Source organism: Gavia stellata, chromosome 8, assembly GCF_030936135.1.
Source record: "Gavia stellata isolate bGavSte3 chromosome 8, bGavSte3.hap2, whole genome shotgun sequence".
NCBI lineage: Eukaryota > Metazoa > Chordata > Aves > Gaviiformes > Gaviidae > Gavia > Gavia stellata.
The window spans coordinates 39,931,569-39,948,680 of record NC_082601.1 but is presented as its reverse complement, the minus strand read 5'-3'; the positions used below and the strand labels follow the sequence as shown (position 1 = coordinate 39,948,680).

Genomic DNA, 17,112 nt, shown 5'->3' with positions numbered 1-17,112 from the left:
AAATGGTGACATCTGGGGATGAAAGGGCTCTGTATTCTCCAAGTAACCACCTCATCCTCTGGCCACGAGGCTGCGCATTTTAGTTTGGGAGAAACTGTAATTCAGGCAAGACTAGAAACCAAAGCGAGATGCAATAAAGAATATTTGTACTGCGATGGACAGGTTCCCGGTTGGTACTTCCCGTAATAACTCTGCTGAAGCCGTTGACCCCTCCCGGTATGTCTGTGCTTGGACCTTCCCTCCAGCTCCGTCCCCGCTGTTCCCACATGCTTGGGCAGACAGGGCATCTCTGCACACTCACAAATAACATGGTACAGCCATGGGCCAAGTGGTTTTGTCTTGTTAACCCAGCCCCACGACTTGTCCCTCATGGACCCCTGTGAAAGGCTAACCCTTCAGAGCTGGGGCTGGACTGACAACCAGGCTAAGTCTAAGCAGTTGGACCCTGGACTTGGGAAGTCAAGGTGGGATCTTCCTCCCCTGTAATATTGACGCTGGGTATATGGCCATGAGTGGCCCTAAAATCTTTGGCCGGTTCCCCCTGATGGCACTGGCAGAGGTATTTGTGACCCCCTAGCCTGGGATACAGCCTGTCAGGCCATGGACGAGAGGGATTTGTTGAGGCTGAAGTGGATATAAATAGCATTAGGGAAATACAGAGCAACACTGTGGCCTCTATTCATCTTAGAGAGGCGGCTGTCACATGTTGACTTCAACTTACTAATTAACCAGCTATGAAACACCATCAAGTAATTTTGTAACTTCATCAAGTTCCTCTAAAGCAATGTAAGGTGATGCTTTGCTCACCTGGAGAAGTTAAAAGCTAAAAGGAGAACTGTAAAATGAAGTCAGAGTATTCATTTCTGTGAGGGGTCTTCAAAGCAGAATTATTTAAAATATTAGAGTAGCTTGCCTGTTCTTGAAACCGCTTGTGAGACGACCTGAATGTATGAGTGTTCAGGAAGGGAAAGCGTAGTTTACCCCGGCTTCCTTTTTCCCTTGAGGCTGAGCCAGCTCAGGCAGCGGCACGGGCAGGGAGAGCGTGCATGGATGAAGCTGCTCAGTGTTAAAAGACATTCTTCCCTGTTTAACAACATAAGCTACTCTACGCTGCCTGGAAACTGTGACAAGAAACAGGGCAGCGCTTTAGAGATACCATGCTTTAAATTTTGAATAACGTACTACCAGGATCTTTAAAATAGCTAACGTGCAAACTGATCATGCAGGCATAGAAGGGCGTGCTGGTTACATAAAATATAATAACGTACACTTCAGCAAAGTGACATGTGCCATGTAGAATATAATGTACTATATGAAATCAGGAACATAAGAGAGTGGAGAAGAGTTTCAAAGACCAGACAAGAGCGAGGAATAATAACAGAGAGTAGCACATGATGATATATTGCATGTGGAGGAAATAAGAGAATTAGACTGAATCTTGGGGAAGATTGAAGTTCTCCATGAGGAGGTAAATATAATCTAGAACAAAGATATTTGGTAGGAAGGAGCTACTTGCAAGGCAGTCATGTTGGAAGTGCCTAAGTGGATAGCAAATCAGATATGAGCATACAGTATGACTGAAAAATAAATGTATAAATGCCAATGTAATTCTGGCCTGTGCTGTGACAGGGAAGCAGAAAGGGACACTTCTTCACGTAACACACAGGCAACAGTACTTGGTAGGAAACATTATCTTTGGGAGTCTCGATAATAAAGCTCCAGCAATCGGAGGTGACGGTGTGACGAGGAACGAGGATACCGCAGAGCAATGTGGGACGCAGAAGAGACGGACCTCCGCCGGAGCAGAATTGAGCAAGTCTGGCTGAGTGGCAACCAAGCACATGGATGGCTGCTTGCAAATAGCTGATGCAGGGAAGTGTGGTGGACCGTGGGGCACAGCAAGCCCGAGATTGATCAAATGAAACGTCTTCTTGAATTTCAGGGGAAAAATAGTCAGTAAAGCTGGTCCACCTTCCTACAGAAAGGGACAGGAGCCCTGTCATTTGCCATGTAAAAGGAGTTCATACGACTGATTCTCTAAGGAGCAAAAGGGAGCCTGAGCGTTACGTCATGCACCCTCCCACTTCACGGCAGTGGGGTTTTGGGGCTGCCACTGACAAGGCTGAGGTCAAGCACTGTAAGGACGAAGGGCTGAGATGAGCTAGAAGGTTGATCCACCTCTCCTTCCTCCTGCCCTGCCCTGAAACAAGGATTGCTCAACAGCTCAAAAGGTTTCAAGTACTGGGGGTGGCCAGTGGGTGTCAGTTTTGCTCTATGAAGCAGCTGATGGAGCTTCCCTTATCTAAAGTAAGAAACTACCTCTTAAAGGAGGCAGTGGAAAAAAACATTCCCATGGAGAAATATGAGGTCAGCCCCACAGTTTGGCATTTTGTTTTTTTCATAGGTCTGTCTACTTCAAGAGCAGCCACAGATAATAATTCTTAGAGAAGTCGTCGTCTTAGTTTTCCCTCTTTCAGTATCTCTGATTTTAGGGCGATGACAACTAAGTGAGGGTTTTCAACAGAGCTCTTTTGTCTTACAAAAGAAGAAGCCACCATCTACAGCCAGACAAACACTTTATTTCGAAGGGTCATATCTGCCAATATGCAAAAATCTTGCATGAGCCACCCTGGATAACCTTGCTGGAGGGTCATGACTTTGGTGTCAGCCAATTAAGGCAACTCAGTAGAGCGCAGAAATCACTTAAATATCAAGTCAATGCTAAAAACCTATAGCTACTTTGGATACAATATCCATGGAAAACATCTTCAGATTTTAAGGATTGTTTTCAATAGCTATTTTTAACCAAGCTTCAGAGCTGAATGTAAAATTATACCCTTGTTGAATTGAAAAACATCCCAACAAACCCAAACCGGCAGCAAGCCACGAGGAAAAGCATTTGCCTTTCTAATGCAATGAGTAAGCTGAGACCTGGTACTTCTATAGGGCTTCATAAGAAAAACTGTGAGTGTTTTGCACGAGGAAAGTTTTGTCATGAAAAGAACACCCTTTAGCAGTGTAGGGACACAATAAACTGGCAAAAGCAATTCAGAGAAGAATTTTTAAGAGAAAGATGATGATAATATCTGCAAAGGTTTTTCTATTTATGTCCTCATTCAAAATGCTGTAAAATTTGAATCTTTTATTTTTACTTTTGTAGATTTTAGATAGGGTCTTTTCAGCTGAAGTCAGTAGGAGATTTTCTGTTGATACTAAATGGTGTAAGCTCAGGCCTGTGCAGTGAAGAAAAGATACCTGATAAAATGGCATCTTCTTTAGCCATCATTCCACCAGCCAGAATCTTAATTAGAAGAATCCCTCACGTTGCTAATAAACAGAAAGTAACAATTGTTCTTCCAGAGTTCAGAAAAAAAAGTCAGTGTATTGGCAGTAGCCGGGAGTAAAAGATTGTCTTTTTAATACAGAGACCAAATGTTGCCTTCATTGATTTCAATGGCCAAAGGAGAACTAAAAAATGGAAACGCCTCCCTCTTAAAAACAAACAAATAAACAGGAAAAAGGAGGCATTTTCAAACCACAAGAATGAAGTTATGTTTTCTTTGCTTGCATAGTTATGTGTGGGTAATGTCTGGATGTAGAGAAATGTTATTCCTTTCCTGGAGTAAAATAAGAATAATAAATAAAACTTTGAAAAATGAAGAAATCCTCTACCACTGAACAAATCAGTCTCCTAAAAAAAGGCTGTGGAGCACTCCGTCAGCTCTGCTGCTGGAGCGAGACAGAGGAATGCTTCGCAACGAAAATTAACATGCAGTTTTAAAAAGCTGTGGTCAAACGTTGTTTAATGTAACACTGAGAGCGGCGTAAAATGACGCTAATGTTTTATTTTTATGATCTAAATTGTTGCTTGTGGTTAATCAAAGTTAACCTGGCTCCACTTGAAAACTGATTATGTGGCCAGTTAATTTAAGGTGACTGTAACTTTCACAATCAAACCCCAGGACGCTTCTATGATGACACTTTGCTTACGGGCACAAAAGAGGCATACAAAACCCCTATTTTTTTAACGGCTCTCCCTTGCACACTCGCAGGGCCTCCATCACAGCTGTGTCCAAGTCCCTGCCCCTCTCGCTGAGGTGTTCCTGGTTCTCAACGCAGTTGAAAGAGGAGAAGAAATACTATCAGCTCTACTTCCTAGGTGAAGAATGGAAGTATGAACGGGGATATTCACCCACACTTAGTATCTAATTTAGCCAGGTGCTATCTCCAGCCTCCCTGCATAGTCACTGGAGAAAGAAATGCTCCTCTGGAGAGGGACTACAAGCAGGAATCTAATTTTGGTGCTTGGAGTTGCAATCTGGATGCATCAGGCTTTTCCATGGGCTCCAGAAGGAGCTGAGGAATACAGCAAAATACCCCTTGTAAATGGAGGGGGAAATTAATATCCTCCTCCAAAGCAAGGCATTGAAAGCGAGTCATCCACAATCCAGACTTAGGCTTAGTCCCCAGGCTGTCCTTCACCCTTGAGATGACAGAGTGTCAGCCTTTGGCTCAGCTGTGCCACTTCTGGAGGTGGAGGGCTGGGCATTTTTGTTTGCTCAGACAATTTTACATTCTGACTTCATTACTCATGAGACTCTGACGAAACACCATTTCTGCATCGATCAAAAGACTGCTTTGGACGGCAGCTTTTCACCCTCAGCGCTCACCATAGAGGTGGTACTTCACGCTGAACCGCTCAGTCCAAGTCCATGCACTGCATGTAGCAGCACAGAGGGGACTAATCCCTGCCCTGCTCCCCCTGGCCTGGGACAGCCCTGGTTCGGGTCATGTTACAGAGCCCCACACCTGCAGGAGCTGCTGTCAGCCTGAGAGATGCTTTAGCTGTTTAGTCCCTGACTGCCACAGCAACTCGTTTTCAACCCAGCACCACTGCCTCTCCCCTACAAGCACCAGTATGATGCTGGAAAAGCAGTGAACGAATAGGGACAAGGACTAACGAGAGTCAAGTACACGCCAGTAAATCCGTGCTGACTTTTCTGTAGCGATGCATGCTGAACAGCGGCTGTGTTGTTTTTGGAAATGCGGCAAGTGAGGAGTGAAGTGAATAAACAGGACATCCTTCAGGTGTTTTGAATAAAGGCCCTGGGACCCTGAGGGAAATCATGCAACCACCCAGGTAGAATCAGGGAAAACAGCCTGTTTAACTTCCAGGGAGATCCGCAAGCTCCTGCAAGGCAGGGTGAGACGTGAGCTTAAAACATGCCAGTTACTTCCCTCACGCACAGCATCACTCTTCGGCAAAGGAGGAGCGGGATGCCTAACAGCTCCTGCTGAGCAAGAGCGTGCACAGTCACTTAGCCCATCTACCTTTATGATCAGGTCAGCTATTTGTCTCCTTGTTTGAAAACTCCTCTCCATAGCTGTTCAGAGTTGAAGCTGGGTTGGCAGCGTGAGGACCCTGAAGGCACGAACAGACCTTAATGACTCTGATCAGCCTCAGCTGGGGCCACCACCCACGCTCCCACCATTGGGCCAAGAGCCCATTTAAGCTCAGCCCTATGCTTTGCTCCATGTTTGGGGAGTGCAATCTTCTGTTTGGCTGTGGTTGTGCCCCTGCTGAGCTATGGACCTTGCTCATCCTGACCTGCAGGTTGACTTCTTGGCTTGACCTCAGACCAGCTTTATGGCTGCAGACTTGCCTGAAGATCAGGGTTCTTGGTTAGACCCGGCTGTCGTCTCTGGCCTGCCCTGCTCGCTTCCTGGGGGTTGTGGGATGGACCCTGGCTGGTGAGGTTCCTGCTGTGCTGGCCTGGGGCAACCCCATGGCTCCTGGCCCCCAGGGAGCCCCTTGCTCGTGCTGTGCACTTACAGGTAGGTTGGATTCAAAGAGAAAATGTCCTTATTCCTCAATTCTTTGCCAAGCTTTAAAGAGCTGTAGTGGAAACTTTTCAAGTTCAGAAATGTATGCATAGGGTGGCCTTATCTAGTCTATGTTTCACCCAGGATGAGAATGATGACTATAACCACGGTATATTGGGTCAAACCAGAAGGTAAGTGTCAGAAGCCTTACGAGTCCTGCTCCCATGATGTTTGCAGCCCAATTCGGTAGAAGTCTTCTGTATTGTCGAAGCCCCTTCAAACCCAAATGGCAACTTTTGACCTTTTGAGATTCAACCTTTGTGTTAATCCTGTCATAGAGAAATGGAAGAACTCCATTCCCACCAAATTTTCAGATGTTGCAAAGCCGTGAGCTTGGTCATTTCTCACTGAATATTCCCTGGTACTTTGCAATACCCAACGTAATTGACACCTGTAATTTTGCCAAATTTCAGCTTGAGTAACAACTGTCTATCTGCCCAAATGCCTCCAGCAGCTCCAGTTATTTGAATAGCTCCAGCACACTTCTGATTCAGCTGCTTCACGAACTTTGTAATTCCGTGTTGTTTAGCGTTCAGTATTGGATCTATGTAATTCTGTTGGTACTGTGATTTCCAGCCATAAGCAAAGCAAGAGTTAATTCTTATTTTTGTTGAAGTACTAAGTGGGAAGCTAGGTCATGCATAAATCCTCATTGTGCTAGGTGCTGTACAAGCAAAGAATAAAAATGATCCCAGGCTCAAGGCTTCTCTGTTAGTAGCTTGTGTCGTAATTAAATTTTGTTAGGACACTTTAGAATTGCCCTTCCTCATAAATGATATATCCATATACATTTATATCTCCATAATAAAAGAGAAAACCTGTACACTTTTATTATTGATAATAAAACAGAAAATATAATACTATTTTCCAAGTAATGTGGATATAGCAATTGGAATACATGGGGGTGAGGGAAAGGATCTTTGTTTTTTGTATACTTTTGGGTTATATACAGCTAAAGTTGTCCGCTTTATAGAAGAAGGAAGTAGTATTTGTTGTGAAAATTGTCTTACACGGAGCACACTGAATTCAGGTGGAGAGTACAGAGCAGGAGCTGGTGCCCTTTTAAGAATCAAATATTGTGTCTTCATGAATAAAGCTCTAACAGTAAAGATAAGAGAAGAAAATACAGCAACCATGTGATATATTAGCAGAATGTTTTACAAAGTCCCCCACAAAGCATCCGCTGCTCTTGAAAAGCCTAACCAGCCCAAGTGAGAAACTATTCACAAATTTAGTATTCAGATTACATACTCTGCCTTTTCAACTGCTCTCTGTACAATGAATGCCTGTACAACTACAGTAACAGACACAGATCTACAGTTTCTGCGGCCTTTGAGCTATTATGAGTATTGTGCCTCTCCATAAATTACATCTGCATGTCCTGAAAATACCAACTGTTTTAATAGGAATTAATCTATAGGCTTTTATCTTGGTGAAATACAAGGGGTACAGTATGTTGTGTCCCTTTTAAAATTAATAGGGTATGCTCTGAGGATATTCAAGGATGTTCATTATTTTCTTTATAGGTCTCTTTATTGATGCATATAAGCATAAAACAGTGCTTTATTGTAGCAAAGAGGAGGAGATGGAATAATGAATAGATTAGTGCTTATATGGTTTTTAGATTGCCCAATGCACAGTTAAGTAAAGAAAGGTCTATGTTTGTCCTCTTCAAAGTATGTTGGGATTTGATCCAGTCTGCCTTCAAAGTGCCCCTTCTGTGGGTAGAGAAGAGATGGTTCAGACTGAAGGCAAGAAAACTGATGCGGGGGTCTGCCACTCTGGTGTTCATAGCTGTCCAAGGCAACAGTGCGTTAGAGACGTCTTTTCTAATTTGCGAAGTATAAATAAATCTGGAGCTTATGCTGTGATGAGCTACTATTTATGTGAATACCTAATACAAGCTCTTTAGGAGTGAACTCGTAGAATACCTTGACCTTATACAGGCATATAAAAAAGGAGACTTAGATAATTTAAACCAGAATTTACATAAAAAGCATAATGGTGGTTTTGAATAATAATTCTCACACACATGCAAGTGCATATGCACACATATATAGGGGGTTAAATGTTTAAATATTTCGCTGAAAACAGGCTGAGCCCATCACTGAGCTATCAAAGCATGCTACTGACAAGCGACAAGGAATTAAATTCTCCTCCCAGGGTCGCTGTGAGATGGGGGAGCTCTGTTATCTCCAGCACACGGGAGGAGAACTGAGGTCCATGGAGACTGAGCAAGTGAATGCCTGGAGGGACGTCATGGGTCTCAAGGGTAGGTGGCTGTCGGCACAGCCTGTGATCCCTGGGGCAGCTGGGCTTGTGTGGCAGGACACGGTCCCGGGGCAGGCAGGGCTGTGTGAAGGCTGCCTAGGTCTCGTTGATTGAAATGGAAGGGAGAGGGGCTGCCCACCAGGCTCACAGGAGCTCCAGAAATGGCTCTGTCAGAAGCGTGCTGAAGTGGCCTCTGTAATGTGGCAGAAGTCCATGGCAAAGCTGAGACTCACTCCTGGGGCGTTGCTGGGCAGAAGAAAAACTCCCGTTGCTTTATTCACTGCATTTTAGAAATGGAGAACTGAAACACAGAGGAAATAATGACTTGGCTGAAATTACATGGAGGACCTCTGCCTGTGGTTGGATGTGAACCCTGGTTTCCTGATCCCCAAACCATCACTTGCTCCTCAAGATCATCACAGCTGCTCTGCTGACTATCATTTGGGGGCAGGTGTGTGGTTGATGTAAATCACTGTGGAGCTCCTGCTGCAGCCCCCGAGCTGAGCATTGAAGCTGGTGATTCACCCCCATGTTGCTGTAGCGAAAATGCGCTCATCTCTGCAGTCGTTGGAGTTAACTATACTACTTTTAAAGGCAAACCCTCTCACTTTATTCCCTGTCCCTTACTTTTCCTTTGGTCACTCCTTGTTTTCACAGCTTCATTTAGTTTTGAAAGCTTATGGAGCAGCAGGATTAAAAAAATCAGAAATTATTACTGCAGAGGATGTCTGGCTTTTCCCATCAGCTTCTGTGGCTCAAGCAGGTTCCAGCAGCTTTGGGAGAAAAGCTGTTAGCTATTAAATTATTACCTGTAAGGAGAGCCAGCTGGAAGATTTCAGTTATCAACATTTTGATGAAAAGCACCTTAAAAAATCTTGACAACAAGACTTGTAGCATTTCAATGACATGTTTTGCATTTGTCCCTGCTTTTCAATGGTCTGTAAAAGTGATCAAAGGCTTCAAAATGCTGCCGAGATCCACATCTCAGGAATTTTGACCCCCCAAAATGAAGGGGCGGGGGGGGAGCGAAAGGCAAAACTCAAAGTATGTGCTGTTGAGTGCATTCGTTCGGACAGCTTTTTGGGAAGTCACTTTCCATCTGGAGGAGAATGTCCGCAAGGAGAGTTATTCCGGCAGAAACCGTTACGGTATAATTACACAGCTATAGCTATGCCAGTCTATTTTCTGACGCAGGCAAGCCAAGTCTAGTTGTTGAACCGTAGGCGTGGGAAACAAGAAGTCTGCTTTCTAGGCTCAGCTCTGAGTGCTCTTTGTGGCCTTGGGCCAGTCCCCTAACCTTTCTGCCTCCTTCCGATGCAAAATGAGGAGAGTTAAATTAACCCACTTCACAGGTGTGGAAGTAATGACTAATTGGCTAAAATTTGTAGTGCTGGGGAAGAGAGCTGTCTACTAACTTCAGTGTCTTTGGCTGGCTGAATGATTTAATGTATTTTTAAAAGTGGAGTTTGTCTCCCTCTCTCAGGGTAGGGTGGCTCTGCCACCACAAAGCAGAACATCATTTGATGTCAAGTGCCTGAGCTAATAAAACCCGGGTTTTACTTTGCTGCCTCTAACAACAGTATTGCGCTCGTGTGTAGCTGGAGCAAGAGTTAAGGCTGTAGTTAAGGTTTTGCTTGAAAGCAAAACTTGCAGGTGCCTAGAGCCCACAAAGAACGTGGGTATGCAGTGATGGAGGTATTCTCGTCAGCGCGTGCCTGAAACTCGGTGGCAAAATGTGTGCGTTATTCCCCTTCGGTACCAGTGAAAATAAAGGTTAACTCCCTGTTATTCCTGTCGGCTGTTCTGCTGGGTGAAAAGGCTCAAGGTTATACGGGCCGCCTGAATTCTGATGCTTCCCAGTGTTTGTGCGCTTAACTTTGAAAATTTAAATTTAATATCCGTGTAGATAATGCATGACATACACAACTACAGCTTCTTAACGGACTGTTGACTCTGGTGCCTAATAATGGCATTACCACTGCCACCAGCAGTTCAGCTTTGCCGAAGAGATGCTGGAAGAAAAAAGGATGATGCTGTTGCACCTGATGAAGGTGAGGGGAAGCTCCCCTGAGAAAGCACATCAAGCGTTCACCGAAAACACTGGTGCAGAGGTACCAGCCGGCTGCTGCCGAGGGTTTGGGTCAGGCCCCCGAGCTGGGATTCTGGCAGCTGCAGGTGTTCCTTCAGCCCGGGCTGTGAGGCGGAGCAAGGGGTTCCCTCAGAAGAGTAACGCAGGTTTTTCCCCTTTCCCCTTCTTCTTCTCGGGGAAAAATAGCGTGGAAAAGCTTTTATTGTAACCGGGCTCTGTCGCTAAGCGTAACGCTCGCAGAAAGGAAAAGAAATTACCTCATGTGTACTTTGAATGTGCCATTAGATAACGAGCACGGCAGCTCTGAACCTTCCCCGCCGGCTTTACACCCTCCTCCGGCTGCCCCCCCCGCGGCCTCCCACCTCGGCGGTAATCAGCGCACAGCCAACGTACAGGCGGGAGAGCGGCGGGACGGGCCGCGGCGAGGGGCGGCGGGCGCTGCGCACCCGCGGCCGCCCGGCGGTTAAAAATAGAAGTGCTGAATCATGACTCCGCCGGCAACTTCGCCCGGCGGCGGCGGCGGCCCAGCGGCTGCCGCTCCTGAGGGGAGGAGGAGCGGGGAGGGGGGGTACGGGGGTAGCCCGAGATGGGGGGGGGGGGCGGGGAGGCGTCGGTGCCCTGAGGGGGCGGCGCGCGCGCCTGTGTCCGTCCGCGTGAGGCGCGGAGCGCACACGGCGGCGGCAGCGGCGGCACTTGTCCTCTAATCGATTGCCGAGCGTGCTGAGCGGCCCTGCCGGCGCGGGCACCCGCCCCCCGCGCCCCCCCCATTCCACCCCCCCCCCCCCGCGGCGCCGCGCGCTTGCCGCGCCGGCCCTTGGGTGAGGCGCCGCGGGGCGGCTGGGGCGGCGCGCGCCCGCGGGGTTTCGCGCGCGCGCCGGCGGCCGCGCGTGTGGCGGTGCGCGCGCGCGCGTGGGTGAGCGTGTCCGTGTGCGAGTGTGTCTCTGTGTGTGTGTGTGAGTGAGTGAGTGCGGGCGGGCGGGCGGCTGCCGCCGCCGCCGGATCGGTTTCTCGGGGTTTGACCAGCTGTCCCAGGCTAACCCTGCTCTCTGAAGATGGAGGAAGTAAAAACAGGATTACCCTTAGCTACAGCTCCACTGCCTTAGTTTCCATAGCCAACTGCCGTGCACAAACACACCTCCACTAGGCAGAGAGAGCCGACACTAATAAAAACACAAACAAAAGGGTGATGGAAGTGATTCACTGCCTGCGCGGCTGAGGTAAATCTGCGCCTGGCTTCTTTTTATTTCTTTCTTTTGCTTTTTTGCTTTCTTCCCTCCCCTCCCTCACCCCCCCCCCCCCCCGGTCTGTCGTTCCCTGGTGGGGAGGACAGCTCCGTCCGGTGTGCGAGGCGGCTGCGGGGACGGCGGGCTGTGTCTGTCTGTGGCGTGCGTGGCGGGGTCCCCCCGCAAAGTGCGGTTGTGCAGCATCTCCCGCGCGGCGGTGGGCTCCAGTGACTTGTTGCTGTTAGCACAGCCCCCCCCCCAAAAAAAAAAAAAGAGAAGAGCCCCCCAGTCCATGCCAAGCGGGCGGAGAGGGGCGGCGGGGGTGGGTGTGCGTGTGCCGGGGGGCGGCGGGGCTCGCCCGGTCCGTTAGTCAGCGCCGGCCCCAACTGCCATTTCCCTCAGCGCCCGCCGCCACCTGCGGGCCCCCGGGGGGCTGCGGCCTGACGCGGCGGCGGGAGCGGCGGGCGGGGGGGCTGTGGAAGGGAAAGGGAGAAAATAAAAGAAAATGAAAAATGAGGCAGGACTTCCACGACTTTGACAGGTTGTGGTATGGGCGGGGAGAGGCAGGGATGAGGCGCGGAGCCCGGTGTCGCCCAGGGCCGGAGCAGCACTCCGGGGAAGTTGGCCTAGGTTTCCTGCGCGGGGTGTGAGTGCGTCTGCCGGGCCCTCCCCTCACCCCATCCCTCCCCACATCCCCTCACCCCATCCCTCCCCACATCCCCTCCTCTCCCTCCGTCTTCGTGCCGATTCGTAACGAACCGGTGGATCAAGTTTTTTCTCTCTCTCCTCTCTCTCTCTCTCTCCGCTGGTTAATCGCATTGCTGTAGCACCGGCTGACCTCCCTCTCCCTCCCTCTCCCTCTCTCTTTTTTTTTTTTTTTTTTTTTTTTGTTCTTCATCTTCCTTCAAAGTATGTGCCATTCCTGAGCGAGTTTCCCCGCCGGCTCATCCCCGGGGCTGCCCGGCTCCGCATGCCCCACCTGTAAGTGCCGGGGGCGGGTTTCTCTCCCCTCTCCCCCCCCCCCTTTCTCTATTTCTCTTCCTTTCTTTTAAAAAATATTTTTTAAACTTTCCCCATCTTGCTGTGTCTTCAGCCCGAGCAAAACTCTCTCTCTCTGTTCCTTGTGGAGAGGGAGGCTTAGCAGTTGGGATTTGCCATCCCCAGCCTAAAAATGGTGACCAAACTTTTCTTCCCCCCCCCCCCCCCCCCCCACTTTCCCTCCTCCCCCGGTGGAAGAAATAAAAAAAATAAAAATCAAACCGTGTTTTAATTTCGGTTATGGATGTTTCTGTGTTTCTTTTTGTCTTCCTTTCCCTTCCTCCTCCCTTCCTCCCCTTTCTTTCCTTCCACTTCATTGGCTGGGATGATCTTTCCCTGTTGCTTCTGATGTTTCTTTCTTTTTCTCAGTGTGTGCCTGCCTACCTGGACTAGGGGGAAGATAAGGTAATTTTGAAGGGCTTGAGGAAGCGGCTTACCTGTTTTGGAAACTTTTTTTTTTTTTTTTTGAGATTTCTTTTTAAGAGTCCTGAGAAAATCAGTAATTGAAGAGAGTTTGGTAGCAGCTGGGCAGGTTGAAATTTAAGTGTTATGTGCTGAATGCCTTGGGAATTTGATCTGCTTTATACTGAAGAAGAGCACAGAAAAAAGTATTTATTTATTGGGGGAAAGGCCGGGGGGGAGGGGAAGGAAAGCGGGTTAAGGGAGGGGGAGGGAAGTGGTTTTGGAGACAAGAAGTGAAGCTGCCTGTTTTCCAGTAAGTAATGGAGAAATTCCAGGAGCCAGGGCTAAATATACTTGGCGATCAATACAGAAATGGCTCATTGTGAATAATTTAGCTGCCTGGTGCAGTGAGAGTTTTGAAACTAAAGGCAAAAAAGAGGCCGTGGAGGGAGAAAGGAAATAAAATTCTCCCCTGGTCATGTCAGATTCTTAACTTTTCCACTTAAAAGAACATAGTTATGATTATTGATCGCTCTTTTTTTTTTTTTCCCCCCTCAATATATATCAAATGATAGCTAGGGGGTGTCATTCTATACAGTTACTTGGGTTTCTGGAAAGTAATAGCTTGTTCTGTGTCAGCAAAGTGCTTCCAGAAACTTTAAGATTGCTTCACGCCACAAAATGCATGATCTGGGAGTATTAAGTGTGACGTTCGGCCCCATGCTGTGGCAGATAAATAGGGTTAGAGGGAACAGGTGCGCGTACAGGTGTGGGTGCACACGTAGGGCGGTGTGAGACAAAGAGTAGTAATAACTCTCTCGAAAGGGAACGGACGCGGGAGGGCTTTATTTTGTTTAGATCAGGATGGAGTCTCTTGGCGTGCGTGTGAAAAGAGCAATTGTTAATAGCATCCATCTCCTCAAAGTCTGTTCTGGCTGCGAGAGCTGATAATTGGTAAAGCGTTACCACCCCGGCTTGAACAAAACAAGTGGAAAGTCGGGGAAAAAACTCTTGGATCAGGTAAAAATATGAGCAGGGGACAGAGAGGGGTATGGTCAGACCGAGATGATCCCCCCGTGCCGCCTGCCCAGGAGGCAGCTGAATTTCTCTACTCAGATAATTTGCAGGAAGAGTTCAGTGATTTGCAAATGAGCACATGCAGTACACTTGTGTGTTTCTCTAGGCAATGGTTGCAACAGCAGTAAAATGGGCAACTACTTAGGGCTTTAAATAAGTTTAATCATTTAATGGTTGATACTGACAGGCGTCTTTGAGGGTGTACTTTTCTGCCTTGCAGCACTGCACTTTGACTATGGAAGCAGAGGCTGCTGATGGATATATAACATGTAAGTAGTCATTTCATTTGATTATTCTGAATTACTGTCCTTTTTTCACTATCCTTTCTGTAATGCAGACACCTGAAACTTTAGCTTCCTTGTGTATGGTCTTTGCATTGAGATGGCACTGAATTAATAGCATTTAAACATAAACTGTGTATGACTGAGAAATGCATGGGGAGGGGTGCGTGGGTGAGTAGCTCTAGGTTTAAATATTTGGTGAGGATGAATGAACTTTGCAAATGAGAGAGCATTCAGAAATTCAAACTGCAACCAAAAAGTTTTTATGCCTTTCACTATGCATTTCTCCTTTTATCTGTGTCAGGGCAAAATGTCTTAGTTTAAGTGCTTTGTTTAACTGCCAGTTAGCAGAGAGTTTTGGGGGGGAAGGTCTATATATTGAAGTGCTACTTCAGTCTTCTCCTGCCCAGCCCCAATTCTCGGTGTCTGCAAATGGAAAACTAATCCTAACTTCTCTTGAGACAAAGCAGCTGGGGCAAGGTTTGTCACAGATGTGTGTGTGTGTGTGTAGAAGACGGGTCACGGTAGGTTTGGGAGGGCTCTTAAAATCAATCAGTCAAAAGTTTACTTGTGGCCACCAGTTTTTACAGGGTGTGGAAGACCCTGCCGGTAAAGGAGGGAAGGGTGAAGGGAGCGAGTGAGTCGTAATTTCTAATTGTTGTGTTGCTTTGCCGAAGAAGGGGATGGAAACTTACGGGGGACTTGTTTTGTGAAAGCAGGTGACAATGAGCTTTCGCCCGAAAGGGAGCACTCCGGCATGGCCATCGACCTCACCTCCAGCACACCCAATGGGCAGCATACCTCCCCCAGTCACATGGCAAGCAGTAAGTCTCCTCTTCAACCTGTTTCTAGCAGAGCGTTTGGGTGAGTCTGGTCCTCTGGGTCCTCGGCTTGCTTACCACTGCTGTAGGCGTTGCTAATAAAAGAAGAGAAGGACAGGGTAGATTTTGGGGTTTTTTCTTTTCTTTCTTGTTCATGCTGGTGTCTCATCTAAACATGAACGGGATTACTAGTCTGAACTATCCCAAGGTGGCATTTGAGAGCTGGTCCTTACCTGTTCCAGGTAGGAAAACACTAGGCTTGACGTGTGCTGGTTTTGTTTCATCAGGTTTTGAAATCCAAATGGAAATTGTTGTTGTTGTTGTTATTAATATTATTACTTACCGTGCTTCCCAAAACAGCTTGAAGTAGCTTTATTTGGAAACAAACACATTTTATTTACAAAAATGCTTTACTCTGGCAAAAGTATAAAGTTAAAATATCTGGGTTTGATGACGGGTTGTATTTTACTATTCCACATAGAAACTTCAGCATCCTACTCGTGACCTCAGCTTTGCCTGGGCAAGTCCAAAAGTGGCTGGGATAACAGGAAGTTTATGGCACTTGGTAGTTGACTCTCTAACAAACTGGAAGGATTTTGTTTTAGAATGTTAGGGGAGACTTTGAGAAAATGTAGAGATTTGGGAGTCTACTGAGAGTGTCAAGTGCTGCTAATATTTTAATAATTATTTTCGCACTATATTTTGGAGGTGGATAAATGTAGTTTACACACATTTCATAAAACAACATCCTCTTTTGTGTGTGTGTGTGAGTGCGGCAGCTAGTTTTACTGTTGGTTACAATGTTATATCAAGATATTTACCTTAAAGTGTCTCTGTACTTGTGTTCAAAAATAATGTAACGTGCTTAGCTTCCAATATACTTTCACAGGGTTCCTCTCTGTGTGATACTAGTTTTCTTTCTAGTGTGTGTACTATAGATAGTTTAAGTGTTTGTAATACCCCACCAAAAACTGAAAAAAGAGAGAGCTTTTAGGCTCGCTTGCTTTAAAATACACAGTGTATTGCCTTCAGAGTCTTTCTTACTGAGAAAAAGATGTTACTTTCCTTTAAGAATTCTTCTTTCCTCCTGCAAATTACCAGTAAAATGTGGTTTTTATGAGCCTTTAAAACTGAGGGTTATTATGAAGATCTCCCAATTATATACATGTTGCTAGAGAATATGATTGCTAATACTGTGGACTGAACTTTATATGACAACCGATCATAATTCAGCATCTTTAGACAATTCCAATCCTGCAGCACTGGGATTCTGATATATTTTATTATGTTGTAAAAGTTTTACTACTCACTTTCTTCATTTTCTTTGTTTCCTTTTTATTAATGGGAAGCCTTCACTGGAAGGGAAAAAAAGCTCCTTGTTTTAAATCTTCTTTATAATCTAGACTAAAAACCAGAGTCAAATTAGGGAATAAAAAGATCTAGGATGAAGTAATGCAAAAATACTTTAAGACATTAAATATTTTCGTGCTCACTGTGTTAACATTTTCAATGATTTTTAAGCTTCGTTAGTTCTTGCAACACACATGTATCTGCAGCCTTGGTGAATATCTTATTTTTTAAAATGTGTTTTGTGGTATCTCACAGGTGTCTCAACTGCTTTCATCGCTACTGCTCTGTGTTACGCATGTGGTGTTCTTGAAAAATTAGGGGCTCTGTCTGGTGTTCTTAAGCCAAGCAAAACTCGACCTTCTTAAATTTGTTGTAATTTATTTACTCTTTACAGGCATAAGAACGTTTTGCAGAGAGGCGGTTTGTTCTGTCTTAAACATGGAAGATATTGATTAGAGGTTGTCGGCTTTTGTGGCAGCTGTTACGTTGGTTCACTTAAGGTTTTTGGCCAAATCTTGAATCTGGCATGTAGACTAAATCACCAGGCTGTGCTTTAGAGCTTTTCACCTGTTTTGCGGGGTACAGGCAATGCTTTTAAAGGTTCGGTAACCCAGGGGCCTGCGACCTCTGGGGTTTTTTTGGTGGTGTTTTTTTTTTTGTTTGTTGGGTTGGTTTTT

The 17,112-nt window shown here is 46.4% G+C and overlaps 1 protein-coding gene across 5 annotated transcripts in view; it reads left to right on the top strand.

Moving 5' to 3' along the window:
* The first annotated feature begins 14,203 nt into the window (after positions 1–14,203).
* The window catches only part of IKZF2 (IKAROS family zinc finger 2), a 107,878-nt gene continuing 104,969 nt past the window's right edge, over positions 14,204–17,112 (top strand). For 2 of the 5 annotated variants that reach the window (XM_059820193.1, XM_059820191.1), the window contains exons 1-2: positions 14,219–14,252; positions 14,984–15,085. In XM_059820193.1, coding sequence (XP_059676176.1) covers positions 14,219–14,252; positions 14,984–15,085 — 136 coding nt within the window. Of the gene's footprint in view, positions 14,253–14,980; positions 15,089–17,112 lie in introns of all 5 variants that reach the window. The other 3 variants (XM_059820192.1, XM_059820190.1, XM_059820194.1) reach the window with 2 other exon arrangements.